The 20,109-nt window shown below is 45.6% G+C and overlaps 1 protein-coding gene across 1 annotated transcript in view; it reads right to left on the reverse strand.

Annotated features, from left to right (window-relative positions):
- The window catches only part of TFRC (transferrin receptor), a 36,743-nt gene extending 18,016 nt beyond the window's left edge, over positions 1-18,727 (reverse strand). The window contains exons 1-4 of the mRNA XM_045030339.1: positions 18,661-18,727; positions 10,266-10,335; positions 1,229-1,439; positions 10-226 (exon numbers count right to left, since the gene is read on the reverse strand). Coding sequence (XP_044886274.1) covers positions 10-226; positions 1,229-1,439; positions 10,266-10,298 — 461 coding nt within the window. The 5' untranslated portion in view covers positions 10,299-10,335; positions 18,661-18,727. The remainder of the gene's footprint in view (positions 1-9; positions 227-1,228; positions 1,440-10,265; positions 10,336-18,660) is intronic.
- Positions 18,728-20,109: the final 1,382 nt, after the last annotated feature.

Here is a 20,109-nt window from a genome sequence, read left to right on the forward strand (position 1 = left end):
GGATGTTACCTGACTTTGTTAATGTTTCCAGCTCTCAGCTTCTTTGACAGCATCATTTTGAGATCATTCCAGTAAAGAACAGGTTCAATTTCAGGCTCTTCCATGTACTCATCGTTATCTCCTGTGGAAGGTGTAATAGCAGGGTTTCTGCATGTATTACTTCCATCTGAACAAGTGCTGGTTGCCTGCATTCGCCCACGGTAACTCAAGTAGCCAATCAGAAATCCTAAGGAAAAATAAATCAGATGTGTTTCTACACTACAAAGACAAAAAAAACTGAGCCAGCCCAGTGTTAACACAAGCCACCTGACTGTATTCTAAATAGTTGAGTTTTATTGGAGAGTAGCTTGTTCCCATGCAAGTTTTGCAAGTTCTTATGAACAGTATGGCTTTAAGGTTCACCTTAACTGATTCTGTATTTTAAGATCAAATGTGATTGATCATCCTGTACCACTATGGATTTTTTTTTTAATCTAAAAGTGTCTCCAATACTGAACAAAAACCTGAATGGCTGCATTTGCTTTGAGTCTATCACTGTAAGACAACTGAACTAGTCATCTAGTACTAAAGCACTAAGTCCACATCTTCCTGAAGACTTACTTGATCTGCTTCCAACATTAATACACCTATTGTAGCTTTGTTCCTCTGTTAAGTTGGAAAAAACCACTTACTAGTTTCCTCATAATACGGTTTGCCCTTTACCTTGATAGGCATTGTTTTACTACAAACATTAAGAGTTTAAAGCTTCAACAGGTAGTCACACTTTCAGCCCCAAGAATGAGGTACAAGAGAACTTCCAGTCAGTTCTTAACTCTGGTCAACCACACCTCATTTGGAACTGGAAGTATGCAATCAGGCAGCAGAAAGCAAATACAGTACAGTACTGTGTTAAAAGCAAGTTTAATTTTTTTGACAAGGTAAGGAAGCCATCTGTGCTTGTTTCATTTAAATTAAAGATTAAAAGCAGCATTTTTCTTCTGCACAGCAAAGTTTCAAAGCTGTATTAAGTTAATGTTCAGTTGTAAACTTCTGAAAGGCCCATAATGTTTTGTTCAGAGTTATGAACAACCTCCAGTCCTGAGGTGTTTAACTGAGATTCTCTTGTACTGTAGTCTACATGGTCTATAGCAAGATGCACACTGAAGAATCACTGTAACAGAGCACAGAGGTACCAAGACATAATACTTTGTACAGTTCCTTTCCCACTATCTTTGCCCTTTTAGCTTACCAATTAAGAAGAGGAGGCCTCCTGCAGCAACCTTGCACCAGAGGTTTCTCCCACTATTCCTGGGCTTTGATACATGAGTATGAACATTGTCCGTCATTCCATTTTCTCCAACTTCCTCCTCTTCAGCCAGTTTCATTTCCACATGACTACTGTCTCCATCCATTTGACGAGCCAGACTGAAACGGGTGTATGACAGCGGCCCACTTCCAAACTAAATGGGAAAAGTCAGATGAGTGAGGATTACATGACTGATATGGCAAAGCCCACTATGTTGCTTGTTACAATCTGGGATTTGTGTTCATTCTGGAATGAACACATGTAGAGGGTCTTATTTATGTAGGACCTACTCTAAAAGACAATTGTTTTAACTGTCAGTGATTATATGTCTAGAGTCAGACTGGATGTTTGCTATAAACCCACAAAATTTGGGATCTTCACATTCAACTCTGCAGTCAATCTAAACCTACTAGTTAAAAGGTTTGAGATTGTCAGGTCAGCTTTTAAAGTTTATGAAAAGGGAGCTCAGGACTTTGATAAAATGCTGATAAGTAAAACCTCTAAGGCAGCTTATTGTTTTAGGTGTTGGACACCCTCACCTGTTCTAGAGGAAGCACAGGACCATGAACTCATGTATTGACTCAGATTTTGTCTGAAGGGATCATGATAAGAACAGCCATACCAAGTCAGACCAAAGGTCCATCTAGCCCAGTATCTGTCTACTGACAGTGGCCAATGCCAGGTGCCCCAGAGGGAGTGAACCTAACAGGCAATGATCAAGTGATCTCTCTCCTGCCATCCATCTCCATCCTCTGATGGAGAGGCTAGGGACTCCATTCTTACCCATCCTGGCCATTTATGGACTTAGCCACCATGAATTTATCCAGTCCCCTTTTAAACATTGTTATAGTCCTAGCCTTCACAACCTCCTCAGGTAAGGAGTTCCACAAGTTGACTGTGTGCTGCGTGAAGAAGAACTTCCTTTTATTTGTTTTAAACTTGCTGCCTATTAATTTCATTTGGTGACCCCTAGTTCTTGTATTATGGGAATAAGTAAATAACTTTTCCTTATCCACTTTCTCAACATCACTCATGATTTTATATACCTCTATCATGTCCCGCCTTAGTCTTCTCTTTTCCAAGCTGAAGAGTCCTAGCCTCTTTAATCTTTCCTCGTATGGGACCCTCTCTAACCCCCTAATCATTTTAGTTGCCCTTTTCTGAACCTTTTCTAGTTCTAGAATATCTTTGAAGTGAGGAGACCACATCTGTACACAGTATTCAAGATGTGGGTGTACAATGGATTTATATAAGTGCAATAATATATTCTCAGTCTTATTCTCTATCCCCTTTAATGATTCCTAACATCCTGTTTGCTTTTTTGACTGCCTCTGCACACCGTGGATATCTTCAGAGAACTATCCACAATGACTCCAAGATCTTTTTCCTGACTTGTTGTAGCTAAATTAGCCCCCATCATATTGTATGTATAGTTGGGGTTATTTTTTCCCATGTGCATTACTTTACATTTATCCACATTAAATTTCATTTGCCATTTTGTTGCCCAATCACTTAGTTTTGTGAGATCTTTTTGAAGTTCTTCACAATCTGCTTTGGTCTTATCTTGAGCAGTTTAGTATCATCTGCAAACTTTGCCACCTCACTGTTTACCCCTTTCTCCAGATCATTTATGAATAAATTGAATAGGATTGGTCCTAGGACTGACCCTTGGGGAACACCACTAGTTACACCTCTCCATTCTGAGAATTTACCATTAATTCCTACCCTTTGTTCCCTGTCCTTTAACCAGTTCTCAATCCATGAAAGGCCCTTCCCTTTTATCCCATGACAGCTTAATTTACACAAGAGCCTTTGGTGAGGGACCTTGTCAAAGGCTTTCTGGAACTCTAAGTACACTATGTCCACCAGATCCCCTTGTCCACATCTTTGAAGAGGTCAACAAACAACTCTGATAGATTAGTAAGACATGATTTCCCTTTACAGAAACCATGTTGACTATTGCTCAGTTTGTTTTTCTATGTGTCTGACAATTTTATTCTTAACTATTGTTTCAACTAATTTGCCCGGTACTGACGTTAGACTTACCGGTCTGTAATTGCCAGGATCACCTCTAGAGCCCTTTTTAAATATTGGCGTTACATTAGCTAACTTCCAGTCATTGGGTACAGAAGCCAATTTAAAGGACAGGTTACAAACCTTAGTTAATAGTTCCGCAACTTCACATTTGAGTTCTTTCAGAACCTCTTGGGTGAATGCCATCTGGTCCTGGTGACTTGTTAATGTTGAGTTGATCAATTAATTCCAAAACCTCCTCTAGTGACACTTCAATCTGTGACAGTTCCTCAGATTTGTCACCTACAAACACCAGCTCAGGTTTGGGAATCTCCCTAACATCCTCAGCCATTAAGACTGAAGCAAAGAATCCATTTAGTTTCTCCGCAATGACTTTATCATCTTTAAGCGCTCCTTTTGTATATTGATCGTCAAGGGGCCCCACTGGTTGTTTAGCAGCTTCCTGCTTCTGATGTACTTAAACATTGTTATTACCTTTGGAGTTTTTGGCTAGCTGTTCTTTATACTCCTCTTTGGCTTTTCTTATTACACTCTTGCACTTAAGTTGGCAGTGTTTGTGCTCCTTTCAATTTGCCTCACTAGGATTTGACTTCCACTTTAAAGGAAGTCTTTATCTCACTGCTTCTTTTACATGGTTAAGCCACAGTGGCTTTTAGTTCTTTCACTGTTTTTCTTAATTTGGGGTATACATTGAAGTTGGGCCTCTATTATGGTGTCTTTAAAAAGGGCCCATGCAACTTGCAGGGATTTCACTTTAGTCACTGTACCTTTTAACTTTTGTCTAACTAACCCCCTCATTTTTGTATAGTTCCCCTTTTGAAATTAAATGCCAGTGTTGGGCAGTTGGTGTTCTTCCCACCACAGGGATGTTGAATGCTATTGTATTATGGTCACTATTTCCAAGCGGTCCTGCTATAGTTACCTCTTGGACCGGCTCCTGCGCTCCACTCAGGATTAAATCTAGAGTTGCCTCTCCCCTTGTGTTCCCGTACCAGCTGCTCCATGAAGCAGTCATTTAAAGTATCGAGAAATTCTCTGCATTTTGTCCTGAAGTGAAATGTTCCCAGTCAATATGGGGATAATTGAAATCCCCCACTATTATTGGGTTCTTAATTTTGATAGCCTCTCTAATTTCCCTTAGCATTTCATCATCACTATTACTGTCCTGGTCAGGTGATCGATAGATCCCTAATGCTATATTTTTATAAGAGCATGAAATTTCTATCCATAGAGATTCTATGGAACATGTGGATTCACTTAAGATTTTTACTTAATTTGTCTCTACACTTTCACATATACTGCCACTCCTCCCCCTGCACGACCTGTTCTGTCCTTGATATATTTTGTACCCCGGAATGATTGTGTCCCATTGATTGCTCTCAGTCCACCAGGTTTCTGTGATGCCTATTATATCAATATCCTCCTTTATCACTTAGTTCACCCATCTTATTATTTAGACTTCTGGCATTTGTGTACAAGCACTTTAAAAACTTGTCCCTGTTTATTAGCCTGCCTTTTTCTGATGGGCCAGATTCTTTTTTATGTGACTGCTTATCATCTGATCCAGCCCTTACATTATACTCTTCAATCTTCTGCTCCTGACTATAACCTGGAGATTCTCTATCAGACTCTCCCCTAAGAAAAGTCTCTGATCCACACACTCCTCTGCAGCAGTCGGCTTTCCCCCCAATCTCCTAGTTTAAAAACTGCTCTACAACCTTTTTAATGTTTAGTGCCAGCAGTCTGGTTCCACTTTGGTTTAGGTGGAGCCCATCTCTCCTGTATAGGCTCCTCCCATCCCAGAAGTTTCCCCAGTTCCTAATGAACGTGAACCCCTCCTCTCTACACCATCGTCTCATCCACGCATTGAGACTCTGAAGTTCTGCCTGCCTACCTGGCCCTGCGGGTGGAACTGGGAGCATTTCTGAGACTGAAATCCAGGACCTCTATGGTGGCAGTCTCTTCCCTAGCAGCCTAAATTTGGCTTCCAGGACATCTCTCCTACCCTTCCCTATGTCACTGGTACCTATATGTACCATGACCACTGGCTCCTCCCCAGCACTACACATAAGTCTGTCTAGATGCCTCGAGATCCACAACCTTCACACCAGACAGGCAAGTCACCATATGGTTCTCCTGGTCATCACAGACCCAGCTATCTACATTTCTAATAATCGAATCTCCCATTACTAACACCTGCCTTTTCCTAGAAACTGGAGTTCCCTCCCCTGGAGAGGCAACCCCAGCACCATCTGGAAGGAGGGTCCCAACTATGGGAAGGTTTCCCTCTGCTCCCATTGACTGCTCTGCTTCCCTGGGCCGTTCTTCCTCCTCAACAGCAGAGGGGCTGTCTAAGTGGAGGTGGGACAATTCTACAGTGTCCCGGAAAGCATCAACATACCTCTCTGCCTCTTAGCTCCTCCAGTTCTGCCACCCTGGCCTCCAAAGTCTGTACATGGTCTGAGGGCCAGGAGCTCCTTGCACTGACTGCACACATATGCCACCCACCCACAGGGCAGGTAATCATACATGCTACACTCAGTGCAATAAATTGGATAGGCCCCACTCTGCTGCTGGGCTTCTGCCTGCATTGTCTCCTAGTTAATGGAAGAGTGGTTTACAGACAGGAGTTTGAAATGTGGTTCGGTTTATAGGTTTTAGGAGGACTACAGGGAAGGGGTTTAGGGCTGGTGAGGGACTCCCACTCCCCCTTGTGGAACTCCCTGTTAGCAGCCCCTGGTTGCTTGTGTGCGGCTTTATAAAGCCCTGGCCTGAGTGAATGCCCTGCCCACTGATTAAGGCTCAGCCAATTACCAGAGGCTTTGAGCTTTCAAACCTGCCTCCAACTGCCAGCCAGAGCACACGGTCCTTCAAACAACTAAACAAACAGACTGACAAACAAGCTCAGCACACAGCAAGTAACCCCCAAACAACAAACACACACTACAGACAGTCACTTACCCCATAGATGCTGTATTTGCTCCTCCTTCACCTGGAGGACTCCCTTGCGAAACTCCCTGTTAGCAGCCCCTGTTCACAAAGCAGCAGCCCCTGTCTGCAAAGTGATCTAGTCTGATCACCTGCATGTTGAGGCCAAACCTCACCCACTCATTCCTGTAACAGATCCTTAACTTCTGGCTGAGTTGCTGGTAAGTACTCAAATCATGGTTTAAAGACTTCAAGTTACAGAGAATCCAACATTCACACTAGTTTAAACCTGCAAGTGAACCATCATGCTGCAGAAGAAGGCCAACCCCTCACAGAGTCTCTGCCCATCTGACCTGGGGAAAATTCCTTTCCAGCCTTAAAGAGTGATCAGTTAGACCCTGAGCTAGTGTGCAAGACCTACCAGGCAGACACCTGGGAAAGGATTCTCTGTAGTAACTCAAAGCCCACTCCATCTAGCATCCTGTCTACCTGTTGGGTATTTTTGCTACTGGCAATCACTGATTGCCTACAATGGCATGTGGCCTGTCTCATCATAGCATCCCCCTCATAACATAATGGCCATACTGGATCAGACCAAAGGTCCATCCTGCCCAGTATCCTGTCTGGGGTCAGTGGCCAATGCCAGGTGCCCTAGAGGGAGTGACCCCAACAGGTAATGATCAAGTGAGCTCTGTCCTGCCATCCATCTCCACCCTCTGTCAAACAGAGGCTAGGGACACCATTCCTTACCCATCCTGGCTAAGGGCCATTAATGGACTTAACCTCCATGAATTTATCTAGTTCTCTTTTAAACCCTGTTATAGTTCTAGCCTTCACAACCTCCTCAGGCAAGGAGTTTCACAGGCTGTGTGCTGTGAAGAACTTCCTTTCATTTGTTTTAAGCCTGCTCCTCATTAATTTAATGGCCCCAGTTCTTATATTATGGGAACAAGTAACTTTTCCTTATTCATTCTCCACAGCACTCATGATTTTAATATACCTCTGTCATATTCCCCCCCTTAGTCTCTTCTTTTCCAAGCTGAAAAGTCCTAGCCTCTTTAATCAGTCCTCATAGGGGACCTGTTCCAAACCCCTAATCGGTTTAGTTGCCCTTCTCTGAGGCTTTTCTAATGCCAGTGTCTCTTGACATGAGACCACATCTGTATGCAGTACTCAAGATGTGGGCATACCATGGATTTATATAAGGGCAATAAGATCTCCATCTTATTCCCTATCCTTTGAATGATCCCTAGCATCCGGTTTGCTTTTTTGACTGCTACTGCACTGTGTGGATGTCTTCAGAGAACTATCCACAATAATTCCAAGATCTTTCCTGATTAGTTGTAGCTAAATTAGCCCCATCATATTGTATGTTTAGTTGGGTTACCCCCACCCCCAGTGTGCATTGCTTTACATTTACACATTAAATTTCATTTTCTATTCTATTGTCCAATCACTTAGTTTTGAGAGATCTTTGAAATTCTTCACAATCTGCTTTGGTCTTAACTATCTTGAGTAGTTTAGTATCTGCAAACTTTGCCACCTTGCTGTTTACCCCTTTCTCCAGATCATTTATGAATATGTTGAATATGATTGGTCCTGGGACTGACTCTTGGGGAACACCACTAGTTACCTCTCCAGTCTGAGAATTTACCATTAATTCCTGCCCTTTGTTCCATCTTAACCCATTCTCAATCCATGAAAGGACCTTCCCTCTTATCCCATGACAACTTAATTTACGTAAGAGCCTTTGGTGAAGGACCTTGTCAAAGGCTTTTGGGAAATCTAAGTACACTATGTCCACATGTTTGTTGACCCCTTCAAAGAACTAACAAATTAGCAAGACATGATTTCCCTTTACAGAAATCATGTTGATTTGCCTAAAAATTTATGTTCTTCTAGATGTCTGACAGTTTTATTCTTTGCTATTGTTTTGGCAAATTTGCCCAGTAATGATGTTAGACTTACTGGTCTGTAATTGCCAGGATTGCCTCTAGAGCCCTTTAAGTATTGGCATTACATTCACTATCTTCCAGTCCCGGGATACAGATGCAGATTTAAAGGACAGGTTACAAACCATAGTTAAGAGTTCTGCAATTTCACATCTGAGTTTCCAGAACTCTTGGGTGAATGCCATCTGGTCCTGGTGACTTGAAGTTTATCAATTAATTCCAAAACTTCTAATAAACTTCTGACAATTCTTCAGATTTGTCACCTACAAAGGACAGCTCAGGTTTGGGAATCTCCCAAAAATCCTCAGCCATGAAGACTGAAGCAAAGAATTCATTTAGTTTCTCTGCAATGACTCATCTTTAAGTGCTCCCTTTTCATCTTGATCATCCAGGGGCCCATTGGTTGTTTACCAGGTATCCTGCTTCTGATGTACTTAAACATTGAGTTTTTGGATAGAAGTTTGAACAGCTTTTTGGCTTTTCTTATAAATTTTTACACTTAATTTGGCAGTGTTTATGCTCCTTTCTAGTCACCTCACTAGGATCAGACTTCTACTTTTTAAAAAGATGCCTTTTTATCTCACTGCTTTTTACATGGTTAAGCCATGGTGGCTCTTTAGTTCTTTTTACTATGTTTAACTTTGGGTATACATTCATGTTAGCCTCTATTATGGGGTCCTTGAAAAGTGTCCATGCAGCTTGCAGGGATTTCACTCTAGTCACTATCTTTTAATTTGTTTAAAAAACCACCTAATTTCCCCCCTTCCCCCCAGTTCCCCTTTCTGAAAATTAAATTCCATAGTGTTGGGCTGCTGAGGTGTTCTTCCCACCACAGGGATGTTAAATATGATGATCACTGTTACATCTTGGGCCAAATCCTGCACTCCACTTAGGACTAAATTGAGAATTGCTCACTGCTTTATAAAGCCCTGGCCTTCCTGATAGCCCTGCCCCCTGACTAAGGCTCAGCCAATGAACAGAGGCTTTACATGTCAGACCTTGTTTAGTAACAGAGGGGTAGCTGTGTTAGTCTGGATCTGTAAAAGCAGCAGAGAATCCTGTGGCACCTTATAGATTAACAGATGTTTTGCAGCATGAGCTTTCATGGGTGAATACCCACTTCGTCAGATGCAAGTCCTTGTTTAGAAGCTCCATAAACTTATCAGGTAGTCTGGAAGCCAGTTAGGTTTTTTGCCCCCCCCCGGAAGGCTGTTCCAGAACTTCACTTCTCTGAAGATTTGAGGCTGTTGCCTAATTACAGCCTAAACTTGGCTAGTCTCTGTTCTTGTGTCCACACTGGTGCTTAAGTAACTCGTCTCCCACCTCCACCCCCTTATCAGAGCTCTGTTTCATAACACACTGCCCCCTACCAGTTTCTACTAACAGCAGTAAAAATAAGACCCACAAAATTCAACTTACTGCCCCCCCCAGTGAGTGCAAAGGCAATTCTCTGGAGTCCTAATCCTTCAGTTTAAGAAGGAGACTACAGGAGAGTGCTCCTGCTGACAAAGGGAATTCACACTGCCACTTGCTGCAGCAAATCTTGCGGGGGAGGGGAGGACAGGGGGGGACTACCTGTGAAAGACAAAACTTTTGTCTATACTGCCAAGTTGTTGACAAGCCCTTAGTCTGTATGAGTTCTACAGACAAGTCCGTTTCCCCTCTTATATCTTGGCCATTTTCAGCTTCCCTGGTGAAGCCAGGTTAAAAAAATCATTGTCAATTTCTAGCTGATGGTGGTGCCTCCATTCACACTACCAATATATTAGTCAGAATGACCAGTGACCTCATATGTCCAACCTGACATCATGGTGTGCAGGGGGAAAAAATGGTGATCACTTTGACTAGGGTTTTTTGGGTGCTCAAACTGAAACCTGACTTGTGAAAAAACCATGGCCTAGGACCATTTAAGATAGCAAGAAACTCATGGAGTGGCACAAACTCAATATCTTATTACATGCCAATCTTTTAGATTTTATTCCTACAAGTGTTCACTACTTCTGGTGAAAGTTAAGCTAGGAGCAAGTGTTCAGACTACAGCAACATTACTAGACAGGAAATCTTACCAAGTTGGAGATTGCTGATCGAGCATGGTCCATAACTTCTTGAATGAACTCCCTTCAACTCAACTGAAACCTAAAAAGTTCAAAAAAGACATGTACACATTAAAATTCCTATCATGCACATCAGCATTACTTAAATCTGCCAGATGCAACACTAATCACTGTGGTATGCCACTTTAGTGCTATGGCAGAAAGTTTGTAAGTGCCTATGTAGAAGTAGCTTCTTTCTATATGAAGCATTTCTGGGCCTTCATCTTAAATATTACCAATGTAGTTATTCAGTTTTGCCAAATACCTGGATTAGCTTCACTTGGATAAATGTGCAATATTCATTCTTGTTTGTGTACCGAGTGTTGCTAAGGTCTGTTTTAACAGTGATGCAGTTGCCTTAACCAATTGCATCCCCTAACCATTGAAAGGCTTGATGGGGGGGAGGGAGGAGGAAATGGTGATTAACTCAGCTAGGTCTCTAATGGGAAACCCCAGAGTTCAGTCTCTTAAAGTCCCCAAACCAAGTTCAAGGAACACCAACAAGCCAACGTTAGTTATGTATCTATTTTATTAACTAAAGCTTATTGCTAAGAACCAAAAAGTGTAATTTGTAATTTCTAAACAAAAACTAGAATACATTCATAGGCTCCCATCCAACAAGTAATCCTTATAGCCAAGGCCAGGAAGAGTGGTTAGTCTTAAATAACCTTTTGTTTTGGAACAGTTAGAAAAGCAAATCCAATATTTAAACACTTTAGCGGTTACCATGGCAGGGAAAATACCAATGTTTTTGTATACGATTACTAGTGATGAAAGACTATCAGAGCTACCATCTTATCTAGATAGCAAGTCCCCCCAACATTTTATTAGTGGAAGCATGCATGCTCAGCAAGCATCCCTACACTTTTTAAAGTCCAGTGACTGGCAGTGAGCATGTGGGCTCTCAGAAGCCAGACTCAGAATGGTGCCAAAAGAATAGTTTCTCCAACACCCAGAATAGTGCTTCTCAACTACTCCAGATTATTGTACCCCTTGCAGGAGTCTGATTTATCTTGCATACCTCAAGTTTCACCTCACTTGAAAGCCAGGGGCTTACAAAAAAGACAAATATACATCACAGCACACTATTACTGAAAAAGCTACTTAATCTCATTTTGTCTAACATTTTAGTGTTACTTTGCTAGTGCTTTTTATGTAGCCTGTTGTAAACTAGGCAAATATCTAGATGAATGATGTACCCTTTAATCCTCTCAGAAGACCTCTGCTGGGGTATGTGTACCCCTGGTTGAGAATCGCTGACCTAGAACCAACTAAATAAACTTAAAGGTTAAATAAATCTGTTTAAAAGATTGCACATCTTTTATGGACTGGAAGTGGTTAGCAAGATGCCAGGATTGTTAACTGAATTTAATAAGCAATATGTGTTGTCCTGCACTTTACTGAATGTCTCATGATGCTCTCTGGGAGGGAGCACAAGGTAAAACTTATCACTAAGGTTAAGATTTGGATCATGGTTATTTCAGACATCTCATGGGCAACAAACAAAATTCACAGAAGCCTGTTACTTGTCTGAATTTTACTAAAAGGCATGGAGCTGAAAGCTCCAGCAGAAAGTGTCAGAGGCCACTGAAAGTCATGGAACCTGTGACTGACAAATCTTATCACTTACCTGATAGAGTTGTGGCCTAAGTAAGTTTCAACATGGAAGTTATTTGACTCTTCCTCCAACAGCCTGAACTGGAACTGCAGGTGCAAATGCTGCTAGCATTATTATAAGACCCCATTTTCAGTTACTTGTAACTTTGGCAAACTAAACATTTGAGCTGAAATTCTCTATGCCAGACATCAGCCTCGCACAGGTTTTGTTTTAACAGTGGAGAGGAACAGGGGAAGGCAGGTGGGTCTGTCCCCCATAATTATAACATCTCCACAGAAACTGGAATTAAATCCAAGAGTCATAAGTCATTGTGCTGCTGTCAGAAGATATTTGCCATTGTGCTTCATGTTGTCATCCCTCTAGTGACTTATCCCTATAGAGCAGGGGTCCCCAACCCCCGGGCTGCGAACCGACCCCTAGCACATCAAGCGGCGTGTCTCTGGCAGGGCCCTTGAGCCCCGCCCCAAGCCGCATGGTGAGGGGGCGGGGCTGTGAGCTCCGGGCTGAGCTCAGCTCCCTCCGCTCGGTGTGGAGCTCCCGGGGCCAGCGGGGTTGGCTAAGGGGCAGGGAGTCCTGGGGACAGTCAGGGCACAGAGAGGGGGTGGAGGTTGGGGGGGCGGTCAGGGGGCAGGGAATGGGGGGGTTGGATTGTGGGTGTTCCAGGGGGGGTCTGTCAGGACTCAGCAGGGGGATAGGGGTTGGGGCAGTCAGGGGACAGGGAACAGGGGTGGGGTCCCAGGGTGGTGGGGGTATCTGGGGGATGGTGAGGGGACAAGGAGCAGGATGGGTCAGGGATTCTGAGGGGGCGGGCAGTCGGGGGAACAGGAAGTGGGTGGGGGTCAGATTAGTGGGAGCCCTGCCCCCTCTAATTCTGCATTATGGTCAGTTGTATAATTATTTCATTATATATTACAATAATAGAAATAAAAGTACAAAAATAAATGTAATGCGCTTGAATCATCCCAAAACCATCCCACAGGTCCGCGGAAATTTTTTTTTCTACGAAACTGGTCCCTGGTGCCAAAAAGGTTGGGGACCACTGCTATAGAGGATAACAGCCTACCACTACCAGCAGTCACTCAGCTAGCATAAAACATCTGTGCTGTGCATTTGGAGACTGGAACCCTGTTGATGTTCCAACTGGGGTGGTGTGTCAGTAGTTCCACATGATGCAATTTTTGTTTTTTATTTTTAGAGATTAGGGGTTAAATGCTATACTGAAACAAGGCTGGAGACAGCACTTGAGTTAGGAAGTGTGAGAATTAAGGTTGCCACTGTAGCCTTGATTTGCCCCCCACCCCCTTTGTGCACACATGTGATTAAAGATGCATCAATTCTACTAATTTTCTATAGGACCCCTGTATTACTCATTGAATGATAGTGTCCTGGGAATCAAGGCTGTGTAGCGAATGAGGTGGTTGTCTATAGGACCTTACTTCATGTGTTGAGGGGGTAAGAGGAGGGGTTATACTGAATGAAGTAGAGGAGAGCAGAAGTATGGTTTTATGGGTAAGCCAGTTAGAATCCAGTTCTCCAGGAGAATATCTCTCTCTGTATATGCCAGTGTTCCTATGTGATGCTGGGCAACTCATTTAACACCAGACTTCACAGGTGACTATTAACTGCACACTTTGTTTTCTGGGTGCACAACATGACACCTGTGGCCAGATTTGAGAGTGCTCAGCACATCTGCTAAGGCACCCGAAGTCACATGCACTATATTTAGTGCTATAAAAAAAGCAAGTACTCTTAAAAGTTTAAGACCTAGTTGTCTCAAACTGGGCATCCAAAGTTAGTCAACCCTTCTGATAATTTGGGCAGAAACTCTGCACTTCAGCTCCCCAACTGTGAAGAGGGGACACCAGCACCTAAACTCAAAGGGATATTCTGAGAGTTTGTTTTGTGAATCAGATACTATAGTGAGCACCATACCTACACCCATGAGGAGGTTAATCTAGCATCTGCTGCCAGGTTTGGATGGCATGGATTAAATACCACTTTAGGCCACAAGTTAAATGAGAATACTTGTGAACTACTCATTCACAGAATGAGGCAGATGTGCTGTAAAACTAGCATGTGATTATAGTGCATTTATACAAGAAGCCAAATTAAGGCTGCATGGGCAAATTTTGGCCTTTCCTGTGCGCTGACTGGGCAAGCACACTGTCTTTTTTTAATAAGTGTTTTGCTATCACTTGGTACAAACTGTTAATGCCCTCATTATTGGGGCAGACAGACAAACATACTGCCTTCCAAGCTGACAAGAAGTTTTATTTGGTATGTTAGACTCTCACTTAAGTTGAAATAGTTATTTAGCTTACTTAATAAGCTATAGGAAATGGGAAGTATTACTTGATGTTTCTTGCCCAGATGTCTCATCTAAGAACCCTAGGGTGCATAAGTGACAACTCAATAAGCCACCATGTAGTGGTCTATAGAACCTGTTCACTTTAGCCAGAGATATTTGCATCCTGTTCAAGAATGCACTGTGCACTGGCATTGCTGGAGTTAATGCACAAGAATGTTCACACTTGAGGCCAGATCTACACTACATACTTGTAAATTGTTATAACTTATGTTCAGCCATGTGAAAAGTCTACACAGCTGAACAAAGTTGCATTGACTTAACTCCTGGTTGAGACAGCATTATGTCGACAGGAGTTATGATGGGCACATCTACTGCACACTGACAGGAGAAGCTCTCCCATTAGTGTAGGTTGTAAATTCATGTAAACTGTGCAATTTAACTTGAGCTGTACATTAAGGCAACTGCTGCTTGAGTACCTCAGAAGGACATTAGTGAAGCATCTTGACTCCATTTTTCCTGGATGGCACTGCATTTAGAGAGGCACACTGGCCAAAATCTGATTATTCATGCCAATCCCACATCCAGAACATTTAAATCTTGCCAATTCTCTTTACAGATCTCTTATCCAGATCATCATACTGTCTCAATTACAACATCCACTTCTCTGGCTTTGACACCTTCAGTCTTACCCCATTCAAACCACCACTGCAAGGATTTCCTAGCTCATCTTTTTGATCATGTCACCCCTTCTGCAACCCTCTACTGGCTCCCTCTTTTCCATCACATCAAGCATTGCTGCTTAGTTTTACTCTCAACTCCTTCACATCCTATTCTTACTGTACTCAGTCTCAAGAAAAATGCTCTGAAGTAAATAAAATGAAATCCAATAAGGACAAATGCAAAGTACTCCACTTAGAAAGGAATACTCAGTTGCAGACATACAAAACAGGAAATGACCACCTAGGAAGGAGTAATTCTGTTGCAAAAAAAGAAAATATTCTGGGATTTATTAGTAGAAGTACTGCAAGCAAGACCCAAGAAGCAATTCTTCTACCCTACTCCATGCTGATGAGGCCTCAACTGGAGCATTGTGTCCATTTCTGGGCCCCACATTTTAGGAAAGATGGACAAATTGGAGAAAGTCCAGAGAAGAGCAACAAAAATGATTCAAGGTCTAGAAAACATGACCTATGATGGAAGATTAAACAAACCCAGTTTTTTCAGTCTGGAGAAAAGACAAAGGGGACACAAGTTTTCAAATAAAATGTTGCTACAAGGAGGGAGAAAATTCTTCTTAACCTCTGAGGATAGGACAAGCAGCAATAGGCTTAAATTGCAGCAAGGGCAGTTTAGGCTGACATTAGAAAAGGCTTCCTGTCAGAGTGGTTAAGCACTAGACTAAGTTGCCCAGGGAAGTTGTGGATGTGACAGGTTGGATCATAGAAACTCCCTTAGGAACTTCCAACTGATGTGCCAAGACTACTTCTGCCCCCACTTTCCCTGCCAGCTTGGGACTCTCCAGCACCCTGTCTTGTTGAGCCAGACACCAGTCTGCTCCAACACAGACTCAGGGTTGGAACCACATGCCCAAAAGCTGCAGACTTAACTGAAAGACACTTAAGTGTTCCTGTCTTTACCACTCAGATGCCCAACTCCCAATGAGGTCCAAACCCCAAACAAATTCATTTTACCTTGTAAAAGGTAAATTCAAATTGTTTGCCCTCTATAAAACTGATAGAGATATGCACAGCTGTTTGCCTGCTGCCCCCCAGTATTAATACATACTCTGGGTTAATTAAGTGATTAAATATAGAAAGTAGGATTTAAGTGATTCCAAGTAGTGACAGAACAAAGTGAATTACCAAGCAAAATAAAGTGTGCAAATCTAAGCCTAATACAGTAATAAAACTGAATACAGATAAATCTCACCCTTAGAGGTTTTAATAAGTTTCTTTCACAGCCTAGATGCCTTCCTAGCCTGAGCACAATCCTTCCCCCGGTACAGCCCTTGTTCCAGCTCAGGTGATAGCTAGGGGATTTCTCATGATGGCTCCCCTTTGCTTTCTTCCATCCACTTGTATCTTTTGCATAAAGCAGGAATCCTTTGTCCCTCTGGGTTCCCACCCCTCCCTTCTAAAGGGAAAAGCACCAGGTTAAAGATGGATTCCAGTTCAGGAGACATGATCACATGTCACTGTAAGACTTCATTACCCACTTGCCAGCACACAGGTATACAGGAAGACTTACAAGTAAAACAGAACCCTCTACAGTCAATTATCCTAGTTAATGGGAGCCATCAGGATTCCAAACCACCATTAATGGCCTACACTTTGCATAACTACAATAGGACCTTAGAGTTATAGTTCTAGTTTGACACTAGAGGGATACATTTATCCCAATAGGATGACCACTCAGTAGATACACTTTGTAATGATACCTTACAAGACCTCTTTTGCATGAAGCATTTTAGTTATATTATACTTTCATAAAATCATAGAGTGCCATGTCAGTGGAATCTTCTTCATTGAGGATCTTTAAGAGCCAGCTGGACAAACACCCATCATGGATGGTCTAGATAATATGTACTCCTCCCTTGAGTGCAGGGGACTGGTGTAGGTGACTTCTCAAGATCCCTTCCAGTTCTCTGATTAAGACAATCATTCCTGCCTCTATTGACCAGTGATGCCAGCCTTCTTCACTATGTATATTTTCAAACACCTTCATGCTTTCTCCTATGCTGTTCTCCACCCCCTACCCTTGGGAGAAGCTCCCCACAAACGTCAATAAAGCTACCTCACTAGCCTCCTTAGTTATGATGCTACAAGCAGCTGGTCATAGTTACTGAGACCACCACCTGTCATTCACTGTCTCCTACTCTTTTTGGTATGTTGCTGTAATGCTTTACACTGATGGTCCCTGCCTCAAGAACACATGAACTGTTGCAGTTAGTACAATAGGTGCTGGTCTATAAATGGAGTGCCTAAAACCCACTGAAATATAAACAGATAATCCAGGGGATGTACATCCAGGTTTTTGCTAGACACCCAAGAAACCACAGTTGGCTAAGGGGTAATTTCCAGTTCTGAACTTGAAGCCATCCCTCCTTCAAGTGGAAAAATCCATGGCAAACACAGGTCCCCAAGTACTGGCCTTGGCCTATGAGGCTTCATAGTCCATGTAGCATGAGTTAAGATGACCCAGCCAAATCAGTAGTGAAGTTTTCCCAGAAACAGGATATCCAACCCTACAGGCAGTGCTCTGCTGCTGTAGCAGCCTAGATAAGACCTGCTGAAGGTACCCCACCTTTCAAGTGAAGGAGTCCACAACTTCTAAGGAAAGCTCAGCAAATATACCTCTGCGCTTTAAGTGCAAGTCCTGTGACACAATCACCACATTAGTGCAGCAATAATGGGAGTACTTTGGTCAATCAAATGCAGTGTGACCTGCTCTGACAAGGTTAGGTAACTCTAGCCTGCCTGTACTTGTACTACCTCCAGCTGTCCTTACTGCAATATGGAGACATGCACCCCTGCCCTGCCAAAAGTACTCGTATAGCCTAGAGGCCACAGGCTAAGGAGCCGCCTCAATAGCAGTGACTTCCCTTGACAGTCTAAAAATAGAGCTGCAGAAGTACAAAAAGGTGTTAAATAATATCACCCTATCCCTCACCACCACCCTGCCAGGGAACTGCAAAACGCCGCTATTGTGCCCGGAGGGCACAACAATGCAGGCTCTGACAGGAGCCATTTTATAACGCTCCACAATATATAATGCTAGACCCGTTCCCCAGCGTGCCCGCAGCCGAGCTACATGGCGCTCGGGCTCCTGCCCGAGGCTCAGCGCGGGGCCACGGAGACACCTGGCGAAGGGCTGCGGCAGGCCTAGGATGACCGACTCCCCGCAGGGAGCGCGGGGTTTAGGCCGCCTCGGGGCGGGGGGAGGCCCAGGCCGAGGGGAACTGCCCGGCCAGAAGCGCTGCAGGGAGCCGGGGCCGGGCAGGGCGCGCGCGGCCCGGGCTCCGGCCTGTCCCCCAGGCGGCCTCGGGGCGCTCAAGGTCACCGCGGCCCTGGCAGCCCCGCGCGCCATGTGCGCCGCGGGGTAGGAACTAGCCCCGCCCCGGCCGCGCACGCCGCGAGGGCCCTGCGTGCAGCCTGTCCCCGGCCAGCGGAGCCCACGAGCCGACCACCCCCAACGGCCGGGCAGCCCCGCGCGCGCCCCCCCATGCGCCCAGCCCCGGGCCGCCCCGCGCTCACCTCCACAGCTCAGCAGCAGCAACCGCCCGGCTCGCGCCGCACGTAGGCACAGGCAGGGGGAGGGGCCGCTTGTGACTAGACGCGCCCTGAGGGGCCGGGCGCCGCCGCGCTTCCCCTCGCCTCTCCCGCCCGCGCCAACGGCCCTGCGGCGGCCGCGCGCGCGCCCCAACCCTCAGGCCGGACACTCACCTGCTGCTCCTGCAGCCGCCGCCTCTAGCCACCCTCAAGGAACAGCGGGAGACTGTGCCGCGTTTTAACAGGCCGCCGGCCAATCAGCCGCGCGGAGCGCGGAGCGCGACGTGACACGCCCCTTCCCACCCCCCTGCAAACCGCCCCCTGCATCTCGCGCACCGAGCGGGCGGGGGGAGGAGTTTGCCCCCTCCGAGTGGGGGGATGGGGGAGGCTGAGGGCAGAGCGCTGGCGGGAGGCGGGGGGTGCAATTCTCCCATAGTGCCTGCGCCAGCCAGCACCTCCCTGGGCGTGTCACGGCCTGGGGCCTCCCCTCTGCCAACCTCGCGGCCTGGGGCCTCCCCTCTGCCATTGCCATAGCAAGGAGCCACCCATGTGCCATCGCCATGGCCCAGCGCCTGAGTGCCAACCCCACAGCCTGGCGCCTTCCCTCTGCCATCGCCATAGCCTGGTGCCTTCCCTCTGCCATCACCACAGCCTGGCGCCTCCCCTCTGCCATCGCCATGGCGTGGCACTTCCCATGTGCCATCACCACAGCCTGGCGCCTCCCGTGTGCCAATGCCATAGCCTGGCACCTCCCCTCTGCCAAGCCCACAGCCTGGCGCGTCCCCTCTGCCATGGCCGTGTCATGGCGACTCCCGTATGCCATTGCCACAGCCTGGCACTGCCTGAGTGCCAACCCCACAGCCTGGCGCCTCCCCTCTGCCATCGCTGTGTCCTGGTGACTCCCATGTGCCATCGCCACAGCCTGGCACCTTCCCTCTGCCAATGCCACAGCCCTGCGCCTCCTCTGTGCCATCACCATGGCCTGGTGCCTCACCACATGTGTGCCAAAGCGATGCCCTGGTGCCTCGCCTCTCGTGTCCAAACGCCACAGCTCAGCGCATCCCTTGTGCCAATGCCACAGTCTGGTGCCTCACCTCTCCTCTGCCAACACTAGAGCCCGGTGCCTCCTGTTTGTCAATGTCATGGCTCAGTGCCTGCTGTGTGCCAGGACTTCATCTGTGTGCCAATGCCACAGCATGGTGCCTCGCTGTGCTTGTGCACAGCCCAGCACCTCTCGTGTGTGCCAATGCCACAGGCCAGTAGCGCCTGTGTGCCAGTGCCCTGGCCCAGTATCTCCCATGTGCCAATGTCATGGCCTGGCGCTTCGCCTCCCATGTGCTAATGTCACAGCCCTGCACCTCACCGTGTGTGCCAGTACCAGGCTTGGCAGTTTGCCTCTCGTGCCAATACAATGGGCCGGTGCCTTGCTGCATCTGCCAGTGCCATGGCCCAGAGCCTCACTGCACGTGTGCCAATGCCATGGCCTGGCACCTCACTGGGTGTGCCAGCACTATGGCTCAGCGCCTGGCCTCCCGTGTGCCAGCACCATGGCGCGGTGTGTCGCTATGTGTGTTTCCGTGCCAACATGCCCTCAGCTCACTGGTCTTTCCCCTCCCCACCAAC

The sequence above is a fragment of the Mauremys mutica genome, chromosome 9 (assembly GCF_020497125.1).
Source record: "Mauremys mutica isolate MM-2020 ecotype Southern chromosome 9, ASM2049712v1, whole genome shotgun sequence".
In the NCBI taxonomy this organism is placed as follows: domain Eukaryota; kingdom Metazoa; phylum Chordata; order Testudines; family Geoemydidae; genus Mauremys; species Mauremys mutica.